General features: G+C 39.1%; 1 protein-coding gene across 1 annotated transcript in view; it reads right to left on the reverse strand.

The window, feature by feature from the left end:
* Window positions 1-16143, reverse strand: part of LOC129515569 (ankyrin repeat domain-containing protein 26-like) — a 129333-nt gene that overhangs the window by 90421 nt on the left and 22769 nt on the right. The window contains exons 5-11 of the mRNA XM_055334492.1: window positions 12978-13092; window positions 12155-12328; window positions 8596-8702; window positions 6111-6225; window positions 5770-5943; window positions 4168-4274; window positions 52-122 (exon numbers count right to left, since the gene is read on the reverse strand). Coding sequence (XP_055190467.1) covers window positions 52-122; window positions 4168-4274; window positions 5770-5943; window positions 6111-6225; window positions 8596-8702; window positions 12155-12328; window positions 12978-13092 — 863 coding nt within the window. The remainder of the gene's footprint in view (window positions 1-51; window positions 123-4167; window positions 4275-5769; window positions 5944-6110; window positions 6226-8595; window positions 8703-12154; window positions 12329-12977; window positions 13093-16143) is intronic.

The raw sequence follows: 16143 nt of genomic DNA on the forward strand, positions 1-16143 counted from the left end.
ACTTCATCTATGTTAGGACCACCGTAAGTAATTCACTCTAAAAAATCGTACCTAGATCATGATTCTCTGAAGAATTTTCGGGTTTCATTTCTTCTTCATGTTCAGAAATTAGTTGGTCATTGCTACGTATAAGAAAGAGTGACAACCAATGTGACTTTTTTAATACTGATATGAAAAACATTTACCAGATATATCAAATTCTTAAGATTTTTCAAACAATATCAGGGTTAACATCAAAACTTAAATTACCCCATAGGTACTTCAAATTTGTTAGTTCTAAAAACTTTTTTTATTAAGTATGTAATTATAATTAAAGGAGAAACAAAAGTAAGGTGAACCAGTCATGAGTTGAGGGCATTATAGCTCAGTAAACTAAGAGTTAGCCTGCCATAATGGAAAGTGTCTCAAATCCCAAAGTCCTAGCTCTAAAACCAGCAGCTTTTTGTTCTTGGACCAGCCACTTCTCTTCCACTCAAAGTCTTCCTCTATAAAACATGAATCTTACCATCTTATATTACAAGGCCGTTAGGAGGATTTAATGAGGTATTATATACCCAAAACGTGGCCTCTCAGGCAAGGTGATGCCCACAACTCTGGGAAGGGCAATATGAGACCTTCCATGACCTAATAAGAAAAGGTATTCCACAGGATTTAAAGCAGGCTTGGGGGGCAGCCCGGGTTGCTCAGTGGTTTAACACTGCCTTCAGCCCAGGACGTGATCCTGGAGACCCAGGTTCGAGTCCCACGTCGGGCTCCCTGCATGGAGCCTGCTTCTCCGCCTCTCTCTCTCCCCCTCCTCTCTGTGTATTCTCATGAATAAATAAAAATAATATCTTTTAAAAAAATTAAAAAAAATAAAGCAGTCTTCGAGTACGGATGTAGGAACAAAAGGGAAAGGAAAGTCCAGTCTCTTCCTGTAGTGTTATTTGAACTTCTTTAATAGTTTAGAATGGTCCCTACTAAAATCTGCTAGCAGAAAAGACAAACAAAATCCTTGAAGGTTAATTCATCATGAAGGTCTGGGCTAATATATGGTTTCCACGTAAAGTTTTTGAATGTGAAGGGAAGGGTGTATGGGGCTAAAGCCAGGAGGTCCAGCTGTCGGAACAGCACGCCAGTGGCTTTGGAAGAGCAGCTGAGCATATAAGCATAGGTAATAAACAAAAAAAGGTTTAAGTTTGAATTCTAAGTGTGGATCACCATGAGGACTGAGGAATGCGGATCAGCAAGGGCATCCTATTAGCAAAAGTCAATCATGACTGGACTGCAGAACCAGTTTCAATAGCAATGCTGCAGGAACAGAATCAAAGGAAACCACAGAATGATGAGCATGTCCCTTTTTCCATCCAAATGGCTTATAAAAGAGGACTGCCTCTCCGGTCTTAGGGAAATCCTTAGGTTCTTGGAAAATTCAAGGGGGAAAGTATAGGTGATAACCCACAAGGAAGAGTATAGAGTTTTCTGTGAAACTGAACATCTTAGGACACAAGTAATTAGTTAGTAAAAACAGACGTTGAGGTGCCTGGGTAGTTCAGTCAGTTAAGCATCTGCCTTTGGCTCAGGTCATAGTCTCAGGATCCAGCCCTGTGTTGGGCTCCCAGCTCAGCAGAGTGTCGGATTCTCCTTCTCCCTCCACCCCCTCCTCCTCACTTGTGCTCACTCTCTCTCAAATAATCAATCAATCAATCAATCAATCAATCTTTAAAGAAGCACCCAGATATAACATTATGTGAACACCATGCAGAAGGGTTATAGTTGGAATGAAACAGATACAGTGAGGATCCCTAAGGATAAAGGTCTCAAGAGAACTGACATAAAGAATCGTGCACCCATTGCTACTTCTAACTAGTCTAGCCTTTTGCTTGGTTTCTGGGTGATGATAGGCTCTAACTCACTGCCATCCCAAAGTGCCTGAATCAAATTATACCTTCTCAGCTGTTACATAGGAAGTAACACTATTTTACTGCATTTTAAACCTCAGTTGAGAAATAACTAGCATGTTTTATTTTCACGTTTTAAAAAAGATTTTATTTATTCATGAGAGACAGAGAGAGAGAGAGAGAGAGAGAGAGAGAGAGAAGGCAAAGACATCAGCAGAAGGAGAACCAGACTCCTCACAGGGAGCCAGATGTGGGACTCGATCCCCAGACCCCAGGATCATGCCCTGTGCCCAAGGCAGACGCTCAACCGCTGAGCCACCCAGGTATCCCAGTAATAACTAGCATTTTAATGTAAACACTTACATATTAATACTATTAATAATAGCATATTCTTCTGCAGTCCATCCATATACATCTTAGGAAAACCTTCCTAAAGAGAAGACTGCTATATTTCATGGTTCATCTTTTACAGCATATTTTACAGCAAGCATAAGGGCTATTCTAAAATAAAAGAGAGATAACTTCATCCTTAAGAACTCAAGAGTATGGGATCCCTGGGTGGCGCAGCGGTTTGGCGCCTGCCTTTGGCCCAGGGCGCGATCCTGGAGACCCGGGATCGAGTCCCACATCGGGCTCCCGGTTCATGGAGCCTGCTTCTCCCTCTGCCTGTGTCTCTGCCTCTCTCCCTTTCTCTCTCTGTGACTATCATAAATAAATAAAAATTAAAAAAAAAGAACTCAAGAGTATTTAAGCACCTAATCTGATACACTTCATCAAGGTACTATCTCACATGTTGCTACAGAATTGGCCACTAACATGTCCAAGTGTTCATCTTTGTAAATTAACCCCATGGCTAAAATGAAGGGACAAAAAAGAAGCCTCTGGTTCCACTTGGGTATTATAGTAGAAGTTGCTAATGTAAAACCCTTTGATGAGCAAGAAACTATGCTGAGGTCACTGATCTGAATAGGTGAAGGGTTTTTAAAAAAAATTCCCCATTCTGCGACGTCTGGGTGGCAGAGTGGTTGAGCATCTGCCTTTGGCTCAGGGCGTGATCCTGGAGTTCCAGATCTTTCCTGCTTCTCCCTCTGCCTGTGTGTCTGCCTCTCTCTGTGTGTCTCTCATGAATAAATAAAATCATTTTAAAAATTCCCCATTTTTTCCTTAAACAGGTACAGTGTACCTCCAAGCCACCTGGAGGCCACGTCGGTATAAAAGCTATCTATAGGCTTAAAACAGTAATATTCACACTAATGAAAAGAAAACAGTCATAGTTGCAATTAATGATGCTAAGTTAAGCATGTGGTAGGCACTAAATTACATTATATATATACACACACACACATTTATATATATATGTATATACCCACACATATATATAGAAAAATATTATTTACACACAACCACCCTTGAAGGATATATTATTATCCTCCTTTTCATATCAGGAAAGGTATCTGGTGATGGTAAGTAATGTTTCCAAGGTCACATACACTGCAAGGAGGCAAGCTAAGAATTAAACCTAGTCTTCGGTGAAGCTAAAGTCCATATCTGTTCTCTTTATCACTCACCTATGATTTCTCCTCATTAAAGGAAGAGTCTATTTACCTAAGTTTCTCTTTCATCCTTCAATCCATTCCAATTAAAAATGAAAATGATAAAACATACTGGACATGAAAAGAAAAAGAATAAAAACTGATGAACCCAGAGTATCTGGTAATGGTAATTAACCACTTTGGGATCATCTAACAACATCAGTATTCTTCACAAAAAGTAATAAAGAGTCAATAAAAAAAATAAACAACTCCTACTTATGCTTATTATGCATCTTTTAAAGTAATAAAGAGTCAATAAAAAAAACAACTCCTACTTATGCTTATTATGCATCTTTTAAAGAAAAGTATGAAATAGAATCTTAAAAAATATTAATAAAAGAGTTCAGATATCCAGAACTGTGTCTTAAAGTAAACTACAAGTTAGGAGTCCCCATTATAAAACTAATAATATTAATATGAAACCCTTTTGGCTAATATAAAATCCTATGGCAAAAAAATTATTGCAAATGACATCAATCAATATTACAAAGAAATATGAATTCTGCTATACACTGTTCATGTTGCCCTGTCAGAATAATTGCTTTCTACCTAAGAGATGACATCCTGACATTTTTCACTATATGACTACAACTTAATCCTCTTAATAAGATAAAGTTTATGACACGAGAAATTGTTACCACTTGAGACAAAATACTAAGGTTTAAAAAATAAAACAAAACAAAAAAATACTGTACCTTATAACCTTATCCCCTGCAGGTAGACTTGCTCCTTTTCCTACTAAAAATTTCACCATTTGCTCTTTGTTTTCATTTAGAGCAACTAAAACTGGTGTGAGGTCATCCTGTAAAAGTGCAAAAAAAAACTTATAATTTATAAAATTACATATTTGCATGCTAAATTTTAAAACTACTACACATTCCTCTAAACTTAAAACATATACTGTAGAAAGTAAATAAAATTAGCCCCTTCCCTCTCACGCCTCTGTGTTTTTACCACCTGCTCCTTCTTTTTAAAAGACTGCTTTCTCAGGGAGTGTGGGTGGCTCAGTTGGTCAAGCATCTGCCTTCAGCTCATGAGGTCAGGTCATGATCCCAGGGTCTCAGGATGGAACCCTACCTTGAGCTCCCTCTGCAGCAAGGAGTCAGCTTCTCCCTCCCCCTCTGGCCCTCCCCTCCACTCGTGCGCTCTCTCCTGCTTGCTCGCTGGCTCTCTCAAAAACATAAAATATTTTTAAAAAGTAAAATAAAAATAAATAGACCTCCACTACCTCTTCAACAGATTACCTGCACTCATTCAACAAACTCGCTTCAAACATTGTCTGGCTCCAAGAATCTATGCTTCTCTCACAATATATACCATGGTATACACTATTCCACACCATCTAAGACCCATGCATCAGGCTACCTGGCTCAGTGGGAAGGCCTGTTCTTCCCATCCTTCTGCCTTTAAGCCCAAATTGTGTTTGCTCTCTCTCATCCTCTCTTTTTCTCAAATAAATGAAATACTCAAAAATACGAAGTATCATTATTTAAAGTGAAAACTTAGACAATTATTTCAAAATATTTTCATTCAGGAAATGCTTGAGCTTCCAAATATGAAAAATCAACCCTAACTATGGCACACAACAGTGTTTCTGCAAGGGCAGCCACTGAAGGTAATGCACATCAAAGAAAGAGCAGGGAGACTGGCAAATGTGGTCATCACCAGCTCCCCATGGACACCCACCACCCCAGTGAGGAACTACATAGGCTGAGCAGGAGCTACTCTCCAGAATGGGAGACCTCACCATGGTACATGGCTGGCAGAGTGGCTACCAGCACAAGTAGATGCCCCTGTAAGATGTCATGACCTGATCCCCCTTGCTTCTGAACCTTAGGGCCTAGAACGCCCACGGCCTATTACAACCAGCTGCTTTCTCCTCCCATTTACACTCACCCAAGCTACTCCTCTGGGTCACGGTCTCCTATTCATTCCCAGAAGCATCCATTTCCTAAGACCCTGCACAGCACTCACCCTCCATCATCACCACACTCCCCTCTAGGCCTTCAATCCTTTGTGGGCTCTGAGCGCACCATCTACTTCCAGGCACTAATACGACAAGATTATTACTGGGGAGGAAGGGGGCCTGGGAGGTGGATCTTAGATTTTACACACTCATTACTTTTCTCTAGCCCTCCCCCTGCCTTGGTTTTGGAGTTATTTCCATGATGACAGGACCTGATGTATAAAATTCAGGGTCTCTGTGTGTATGTATATATGAAAATACATAATAAAATCTTTGCAGATATAGATATGTATCTAATGTCAAATACATTGTAAAAAAAGTTGATCTGTACCTTGTTTTTGGCCTCTATATCTGCTTTGTGTAAAAGCAGCTCCTCTACTATTGAGAAATTCTCCTCGAACACCGCATAATGGAGAGCGGTGTTGCCCTTGTCGTCCGTAATATTTGGATCAGCACCCTGTCCCAGCACAATACTTGCACATTCCTTTTGTTGGCATTCTATAGCCTGTAAGCATTACACCAAGAAACAGAATGTAAATTCTGGGAATTTGAAGGAAACATGCCAGAGGCTTCACCAAAGAGTTATGTTTAAATGCAACAAATGTTCATTCCAAGAACTGATTGGGATTCCAACCCAATCCATCTCAGGCAGACATAGCTGTGACCACGCACCTTCATTAGAGCTGTCCTGTTTTCTTCATCACGGAGGTTGAGCTCGCATTTCAAATACATCAGGAGACGCACAATATATACATGGCCATTGGCACAGGCCAAGTGGAGAGCAGACCTATGAAAGTGAAAGGAGTTGTCAGGAAATTACACTGTACTATTTCAAAACACAAAATTAATTCATATAATTGTAAATTTTAGGGAGCCATGTTTTTCTCATGACTCCAAAACAAAGAATTATTATTCGTTTAAAGAAAGTACAATATTTATTAGTGATTATTCACCACTCTATTAAAAGAGCAGCCTATCTGTTTAGGAAGAGCATGACCTCAGGAGGCAGCTCAAGCTGAGTATGATTCCTGTTTGTACTCTGTCACATAATTGCTATCACTTATAATTATCGCAATTTCCTCATCCACAAAATGAGCATAAACATAGTTATCTCGGGTCACCTGTCTGGCTCACTCTGAAGAGCATGTGACTCGATCTCGGGAGCCAGGGGTTCGAGCCCCCTGTTGGTTATAGAGGTTACCAAATAGTAATAATAAATAAAATAAAAGGTAGTTATCTCACAAGACCTCTTGTCGTGATCCTTAAATGAGGATCCACGCAAAGTGTTTAGAATACTAGTTCATAGCACAAGTATTATTATAACTATTTCTACAACTTACAAAGACCCACTACAATTAGGTAAAATGATCCAATTATGCCTACTTTGCAGCTACGTTTAAGGATGAGCAAGAATACTCTATTTCAATGATTCTAAGATGCTCATTTTTGTCACCTTTTAATATCTCTGACATTGGAATCCAATTTCTAATTCAACATGTCTTAAAACTATAGCTGGCATGATTTTTAAAAATTTCTTCTTGGTACATAAATAGTGGGGCATCATACAATCTACGGTGCCTTAAATGAAATAATGACATATACAACAGGTCTGTTGCACTTCTAGTCATATGCTTGGAATTACACTGTTCAAGAACTAAAATAATTTTCAGTAGTTGAAAGCATTATGGGTAAAAGAGACTAGAATAACAAAAGGATATTTTTAAGTAATTCTTACTTCGGTTTTCAAGGAAGTTTAAGCCAAAAGAAACTCAGGATTCAAATAAACGGGGACAGCTCATTTTATTTTCCGGGGGGGGGAGGGGGGGGCGGTGGGGAAGCTCATTTTATTAAGCATATTTTAATTAATAGAAAATGTTTAGAGTCATAGAAATCAAGTATTTCCAATTACCAATATTAGTATTCAATATTATTGAAATGTCAAAAGGGCAGGTAAAGGTAATCTTTTACAATTTCCGATCTTCAGAAATGTTTTCCTTTGACAGGAAGTTCCAAGGAAAAGCTTCACGTGAGATTAAGTCTTAATACTTCCATTTAAAATTTCTCACCTTAGGGGCACCTGGGTGGCTCAGTTGATTGAGTGTCCAACTTTTGGTTTTGGCTCAGGATGATCTCAAGGTCGTAAGATGGAGCCCCACATTAGGCTCCATGCTCAGGGTGGAGTTTGCTTCGGTTCCTCTCTCTCCCTCTGTCCCTCCCCTCTCCCCCCATCTTTTAACATTTACAAAATAAAATAAAATTTCTCATCTTAGGATTGCCTGGCTGGCTCAGTCAGTAGAGCATGTGTCCTTAAACGTCGAGCCCCACGTTGGGTAGAGAGATTACTATTTCTGATTCGCTAGCGGAATAGAAAAGAATGCATTTGCCGTATCAGTGGTGACATACCATGTACCCGACATCTTATTACTCTGTTCTGGAAGCAATAGGAGGCGCACAATAACTATGGAACGACTCTTTGTTCAAGTTGACAGTAACTACAGATATTTGCCACAATCTATCCAGTCTCTAAATGGGCCAGACTAGTGACTCAAGCAGAAATGTGATAGAGCTCACCAGCCTTTCATCCTTTAGCACTATCCCACTGCATAGCTCTCCTAGCACTATCCCTCTGCATCTCTCCTAGGATGCAGGGTTGTTTTTGGTTTACCCTACCACATGAAGGCTTGGAGACCATTTCAGAGGTTTCTGCTTGGACTCTTTAATTTTTTTTTTATCAATTATATTTCCTTATTCAGGAGAGACACAGAAAGAAAGGCAGAGACATAGGCAGAGGGAGAAGCAGGCTCCCTGCTGGGAGCCCGATGTGGGGCTCAATTCCCAGACTCTGGCATCATGCTCTGAGCTAAAAAACTAACAATTTTGACAAGAAACACTTTAAGCTACTGTAAAAATCATACAGCAAAAAAACTATTGCAAATGACATCAATCTATAATACAAAGGATCCTGTATTATACTATACAATGTTCTTCACGTTGTCCTGTCAGAATTCTTTTCTACCTAACCGATCACATGCTGACATTTTTCACTATACCTGTAAGTTAATACTCTTCTTATTAAGTTAAACTTTCTGCCTTCAGAAATTATTTCCACTCTTGACCAAATACTAAGATTCACACGCACAAAAAAAAAAAAATTTACCTTTTAGCGTTGTCAACTACATTTACATTTGCTTCTTCTTCTACTAAAATTGTCGCCATGTCCTCTTTGTTCTCATTTGCAGCAAGTAAAAGTGGTGTGAAGCCATCCTGTAAAGTGGAAACAAATTTATAATTTACAAAATTACACATTTGGATAATGAATCATAAAAATTCTAAACCATCCTGTAACATAAACATGTAAAATAGAAAGTAAATAAAATTAGCCCCATCGTTCTCAACTCTCCACGGTTTCACCAGCTGCTCCTTCTTTTTAAAATACTGCTTTCTCAGGGAGTGTGGGTGGCTCAGTTGGTCAAGCATCTGCCTTCAGCTCATGAGGTCAGGTCTAGATCCCAGGGTCTCAGGTTGGAAGGAAGTAGCCAGTATCAAACGTGAGCTCTGGCAGAGATAATATTTTTACATCTCTAAATTTGTATATGTATACTTACCCATTCAGTAGTTCTTAGCCAAGAGTTGTATCAGAATCTCAAAAAACTAATCCAAAATTCTGGGTACACATGTTATTGGATTTACTCCGTCGAAAGCTTCACGGGACAGTTTTGGCTTGTAGATTCTTTTAAAGTTCCCTGTTGACTGTGATTCACCAGCACAATTCTAGCTGAGAACTAGTTCAGTACACAACCACGTCAGTCTCCTCTTTCACCTATGTGGCCAATTCTCCCTATCACTTGAGGATTCCGCCAAAAACAGAAATGAGTCATTTATCAAACCTGCATTCAATTTCCATGGCTAGAGGTTATAACAAGGACCAGTAAACTCAAAAATGCAACTTGATTCCATTATTTACACACTCCTTACTTTCCATCAAGACACTCTAGATTTGCAAGCAGAGTTTAGAGTTTTGTCTAAGTGGCTATTGCTGCCAAATACGATACTATGTCAGTTGATTATTTGTTCTTTCCTCTTCTTGGCCACTTTTTTAATAAATATTTTTATTTACCCATTCATGAGAGACTGAGAGAGAGAAAGAGAGAGAGAGAGAGAGAGAGAGAGAGAGAGAGAGGGAGGGAGAGAGGGAGAGACACAGGCAGAGGGAAAAGCAGGCTCCACTCGAGTAGCCTGATGTGGGACTCGATCCTGGGACCACGGGATCATACCCTGAGCTGAAGGCATATGCTCAATCGCTGAGCCGCCCAGGTGACCCTCTTCTTGCCCACATAATCAACCATCTGTTCACTGCCAATCTGATTTCCTCAGAGTCCTCCTAGAATTCATCTCTAGACAAGTTTACAACACACTCACTGGTTCCTAAAGTAAGAATTATTATCCCTGCAAATTGAAGACACCTTGCCTAAACATAAAAACCGAAGAAAGACAAACACAATAAAAAAAAAAAAAAAACCTCTTCTAGTTATTTCCCCTCATTTGCCGATTTTCCAAATTGCTCGGCATATTTCTGACTCCTTTCTCCTTTTCCCCTCTTAAGTCAAGGCTGATAAAAGATAAACTCCGACCCTGTTAATAAATCGCTTTTTGATCAAATAGGAACTTCTCGACGGCAGCAAGAGTTGATACTGTAAAACACATTTGTTTTGTGTTTTAAGACAAAGCGTGTTTCCAACGCAAATTTTGCTTTCCTCTGTTGTTTGGCACTAAATAATAAAACAAACTGGGTCAGAAAAAAATTTTTGAAAATAAAGTTTCAGAACACATTCTGTGTTCTCATAAATATTTGCCATAAGTACATAAAAGAAAGCTGCATTCTCTAATGCTTCTTCAGAGATATCATTCTTTAGGGGCAACTGAGTGGCTCAGTCTGTTGAGCATCTGACTCTTGGTCTAAACTCAGGTGATGATCACAGTCATAAGATCCAGCCCTGAGCCAGGCTCAGCGCAAAGTCTACTTCAGATTCTCACCCTCTTTCTTTCCCTCTGCCCCCACACCACCCCCTGCTTGCACATGCTCGCTCACTTCCTCTAAAATAAATAAAATCTCACGGCTGAGTAATATTCCATTGCATACATATACCACGGATTGAAACAAAAAATACCCACCATCTGCTTCAACATGGATGGAACTGGAGGGTATTATGCTGAGTGAAGTAAGTCAATCAGAGAAGGACAAACATTATATGGTCTCATTCATTTGGGGAATATAAAAAAGTGAAAGGGAATAAAGGGGAAAGCAGAAAAAACGAGTGGGAAATATCAGTGAGGGCGACAGAACATGAGAGACTCCTAACTCTGGGAACCAAACAAGGGGTGGTGGAAAGGGAGGTGGGTGGGGGGTTGGGTTGACTGGGTGACGGGCACCAAGGGAGGGGGGCACTTGACAGGACAAGCACTGAGTGCTGTGCTATACGTTGGCAAACTGAACTCCTACTAAAAAAAAATTTTAAAAAGAAAAAACAAAAAGATAAAATAAATAAATAAACAAACCCCGGAAGGAAGGAAGGAAGGAAGGAAGGAGGAAGGAAGGAAGGAAGGAAGGAAGGAAGGAAGGAAGGAAGGAAGGATGGATGGATGATGGTGAGCCTGGGTGGCTCAGTGGGTCAAACATCTCCCTCTAGTTATGGTCATGATCCCACTCCTGACATCAAGCCCCGTGCATCAGGCTACCTGGCTCAGTGGGAAGGCCTCTTCTTCCCCTACCTCTGCCTTTCCTCCCTACTCATGTGTGCTCTCTCTCATGCTCTCTTTCTCTCAAATAAATAAAGTCTTCAAAAATAAAAGGTATTGTTATTTAAAGCAAAAGCTTAGACAATTATTTCAAAATATTTTCATTCAGGAAATGCTTGAGCTTCCAAATATGAAAAATGGACCCTATCTATGGCATGCAACAGTGTTTCTGCAAGGGCAGCCACTGAAGGTAATGCACGTCAAAGAAAGCACAGGGAGACTGGCGAGTGTGGTCATCACCAGCTCCCCATAGACACCTACCACCCCACTGAGGAACTACACAGGCTGAGCAGGAGCTACTCTCCGGAATGGGAGACCTCACCGTGGTACATGGCTGACAGAGTGGCTACCAGCACAAGTAGATACCCCCTGTAGGATGTCATGACCTGATCCCCTTGCTCTCATCTTCTGAACCTTAGGGCCTAGAGCGCCCATGGCCTATTACAACCTCCTGCTTTCTCCTCCCATTTACACTCACCCAAGCTACTCCTCTGGGTCACGGTCTCCTACTTATCCCCAGAAGCATTCATCTCCTAAGCCTCCGCACAGCATTCGGCCTCCATCATCACCACACTCCCCTCTACGCCTTCAATCCTTTCTGGGCTCTGAGAGCACCATCTACTCCCAGGCACTAATGGGAAGATTTTCTTTCTGGGGTGGAAGGGTGGCTAGCAGACAGAAAGGTGCCTTTCTATATGCATTACTTTTCTCTTTCCCTCCCCCGCCTTGGTTTTGGAGTTGTTTCCATGATGACAGGACCTGATGTATAAAATTCCGTGTCCATGTGTTCATATATATGTGCCTATGTACATATATATGTACATATACATATATATAAAAAAAACCTTTGAAGCTATATATATATATATATTTTTTTTTAGAACATCAAATACTTTGTAAAAAAAAAAGTTAATCTGTACCTTGTTTTTGGCCTCTTTATCTGCTTTGTGTAAAAACAGCTTCTCTGCCATTGAGAGGTTTTCCACTAAAGTCGTATAATGGAGAGCGGTGTTGCCCTCGTTGTCCATAATATTTGGATCAGCACCATGTTCCAGCACAATAGTTGCACATTCCTCTTCTTGGCACTTTATAGCCTGTCAGCATTACACCAAGAAACAGAATGTAAATTCTGGGAATTTGAAGGAAACATGCCACAAGTTTCACCAATGAGTTATGTTTAAAGGCAAAAGTCTTGTCACAAAAGTCAATTTTTAAGATGAATGTTAAGTATTAACATAGCATTGGAAACATTTGATTGATATTTAATATGTAGTTACAGCAGATTTCTCCTTCTCTTTTTTTTAATTTTTATTTATTTATGATAGCCACAGAGAGAGAGAGAGAGAGAGAGAGAGAGAGAGAGAGAGAGGGGCAGAGACACTGGCAGAGGGAGAAGCAGGCTCCATGCACTGGGAGCCCGACGTGGGATTCGATCCCGGGTCTCCAGGATCGCGCCCTGGGCCAAAGGCAGGCGCCAAACCGCTGAGCCACCCAGGGATCCCGATTTCTCCTTCTCTTATAAATGATTCAGGGTCAATACCTTAAATGGAACATTAGGATATCTATTTGTTTTTTTCCTAGGTAGAAAAACCTCATAGAATGAGCCTGTGTTACACATTTCAGTGATCCTACTTTCTGAAAAGTAATGGTTAATCTCGATACTCTAGGTAAAAGAAAAAAAAATGTTCATTCCAAGTACTTCAATCCAATCCAATTCAGGCAGACATATCTGTGACCACGCACCTGCATAAGAGCTGTCCTGTTTTCTTCATCACAGAGGTTGACCTGGCATTTCCGGTCTATCAGGAGTTTCACCATATCTACATGGCCATTGGCACAGGCCAAGTGGAGAGCAGACCTATGAAAGTGAAAGGAGTTGTAAGGAAATTACACTGTACTATTTCAAAACACAAAATTAATTCATATAATTGTAAATTTTAGGGAGCCATGTTTTTCTCATGACTCCAAAACAAAGAATTATTATTCGTTTAAAGAAAGTACAATATTTATTAGTGATTATTCACCACTCTATTAAAAGAGCAGCCTATCTGTTTAGGAAGAGCATGACCTCAGGAGGCAGCTCAAGCTGAGTATGATTCCTGTTTGTACTCTGTCACATAATTGCTATCACTTATAATTATCGCAATTTCCTCATCCACAAAATGAGCATAAACATAGTTATCTCGGGTCACCTGTCTGGCTCACTCTGAAGAGCATGTGACTCGATCTCGGGAGCCAGGGGTTCGAGCCCCCTGTTGGTTATAGAGGTTACCAAATAGTAATAATAAATAAAATAAAAGGTAGTTATCTCACAAGACCTCTTGTCGTGATCCTTAAATGAGGATCCACGCAAAGTGTTTAGAATACTAGTTCATAGCACAAGTATTATTATAACTATTTCTACAACTTACAAAGACCCACTACAATTAGGTAAAATGATCCAATTATGCCTACTTTGCAGCTACGTTTAAGGATGAGCAAGAATACTCTATTTCAATGATTCTAAGATGCTCATTTTTGTCACCTTTTAATATCTCTGACATTGGAATCCAATTTCTAATTCAACATGTCTTAAAACTATAGCTGGCATGATTTTTAAAAATTTCTTCTTGGTACATAAATAGTGGGGCATCATACAATCTACGGTGCCTTAAATGAAATAATGACATATACAACAGGTCTGTTGCACTTCTAGTCATATGCTTGGAATTACACTGTTCAAGAACTAAAATAATTTTCAGTAGTTGAAAGCATTATGGGTAAAAGAGACTAGAATAACAAAAGGATATTTTTAAGTAATTCTTACTTCGGTTTTCAAGGAAGTTTAAGCCAAAAGAAACTCAGGATTCAAATAAACGGGGACAGCTCATTTTATTTTCCGGGGGGGGGGGGGGCGCGGTGGGGAAGCTCATTTTATTAAGCATATTTTAATTAATAGAAAATGTTTAGAGTCATAGAAATCAAGTATTTCCAATTACCAATATTAGTATTCAATATTATTGAAATGTCAAAAGGGCAGGTAAAGGTAATCTTTTACAATTTCCGATCTTCAGAAATGTTTTCCTTTGACAGGAAGTTCCAAGGAAAAGCTTCACGTGAGATTAAGTCTTAATACTTCCATTTAAAATTTCTCACCTTAGGGGCACCTGGGTGGCTCAGTTGATTGAGTGTCCAACTTTTGGTTTTGGCTCAGGATGATCTCAAGGTCGTAAGATGGAGCCCCACATTAGGCTCCATGCTCAGGGTGGAGTTTGCTTCGGTTCCTCTCTCTCCCTCTGTCCCTCCCCTCTCCCCCCATCTTTTAACATTTACAAAATAAAATAAAATTTCTCATCTTAGGATTGCCTGGCTGGCTCAGTCAGTAGAGCATGTGTCCTTAAACGTCGAGCCCCACGTTGGGTAGAGAGATTACTTAAAAATGAAAGCATTAAAAACTAAATGCCTAAGATTTCTCATCTTGCTCATACTGGCAACATGAAGTCTTTTTAAGATTGAAAAGATCCTGAGTAGACTATGTCTGCTACATATCCTGTGTTCAGGTTCTGTTTGGGAAATAAAGGGACTGAAGAATAAATACATTTGGAGAGTTCAATAGTATTTTTTATCTATTAATATATATACTATATTTAATATATCTACTTAAAGATACATTAGATTTTTTATCTATTAATATATATATTATATTTAATATATCTATTTAAAGATATATTAGATTTATCTATTTCTTTGAGAAAAAGAGAATGCATGAGTGTGGTGAAGGGCAGACGGAGAGGGAGACAATCTCAAGCAGCCTCCCCATTGAACATGGAGCCCGACAGGGGGCTCAACCCCACAATCCAAAATCATGACCAGAGCCAAAATCAAGAGTCTGATGCTCAACAAACAGCCACCAAGACACCAGGAAAGTTCAGTACTTTTAAAGAAAACTTTTGTAAAGTAAACTAATACTTTTGAAATAGAAATAAAAATTTATATTTGCTACTTTTTTTCAGAAGAGGGAAACAAAAATTCTATAAGCTATCGCAATATCATTTGTATTTTTTATTTTCATAAGGATTTAACTAAAATGAAATTGTTAATCATTTACTTATTACACGTTATAAAGCCGCACATAACAAAATCATACGTATATATTTAATGTATGCATAATAAAATCTACAATACAGATAAAAATATTCTCCTTACTTCTGAAGAGGCTAAATAAAGGTTGTCAGAAAATAACAATCCTCGCCCATCAAATTTTTTTAAATAGAAAGAGGGGCACCTGGGTGACTCAGTCAGTTAGGCATCTGCCTTTGGCTCAAGTCATGAACCTCGGGGGTCCTGGGATCGAGTCCTACGTCATCAGGCTCCCTGCTCCACAGGGTTTCTGCTTGTCCCCCTGCTGCTTGTGTGCCTGATTTCTCCCTCTCAAATAAATCAGTGAAGCCTCTTAAAAGTAAATAAATAGAAATTCTTTTTGTCTCTACAACAAGATTCATATTCTTGCTGTTCTCCTGGATTACTTCATTGATAATAAACCTTTGTTGGAATTTTTATATACCTTAAAATGTATATTTTATATACATTAAAATGTATATATATTTTTATATACCTTTTATAAAATGTATGTATATTTTATATACCTTAAAATGTGTATTTTATATACCTTAAAAATGTGTATTTTTGTCTTTTTGTCTCTACAACAAGATTCATATTCTTGCTGTTCTCCTGGATTACTTCATTGATAATAAACCTTTGTTGGAATTTTTATATACCTTTTCCTGTAGAAATCAGAGACTTCTTTTTTAAGAAACAAGAAAACTAGTTTTATATTTTGCACATCTTTTTGGCTAACACAAAACCATTGTCTGTCTGCTTATGTGTTTGTATCATCAAATCAATTGTTTCCCCTCATTTAATGATCCAC

Source organism: Nyctereutes procyonoides, unplaced genomic scaffold (genome assembly GCF_905146905.1).
Source record: "Nyctereutes procyonoides isolate TBG_1078 unplaced genomic scaffold, NYPRO_anot_genome, whole genome shotgun sequence".
Lineage (NCBI taxonomy): Eukaryota > Metazoa > Chordata > Mammalia > Carnivora > Canidae > Nyctereutes > Nyctereutes procyonoides.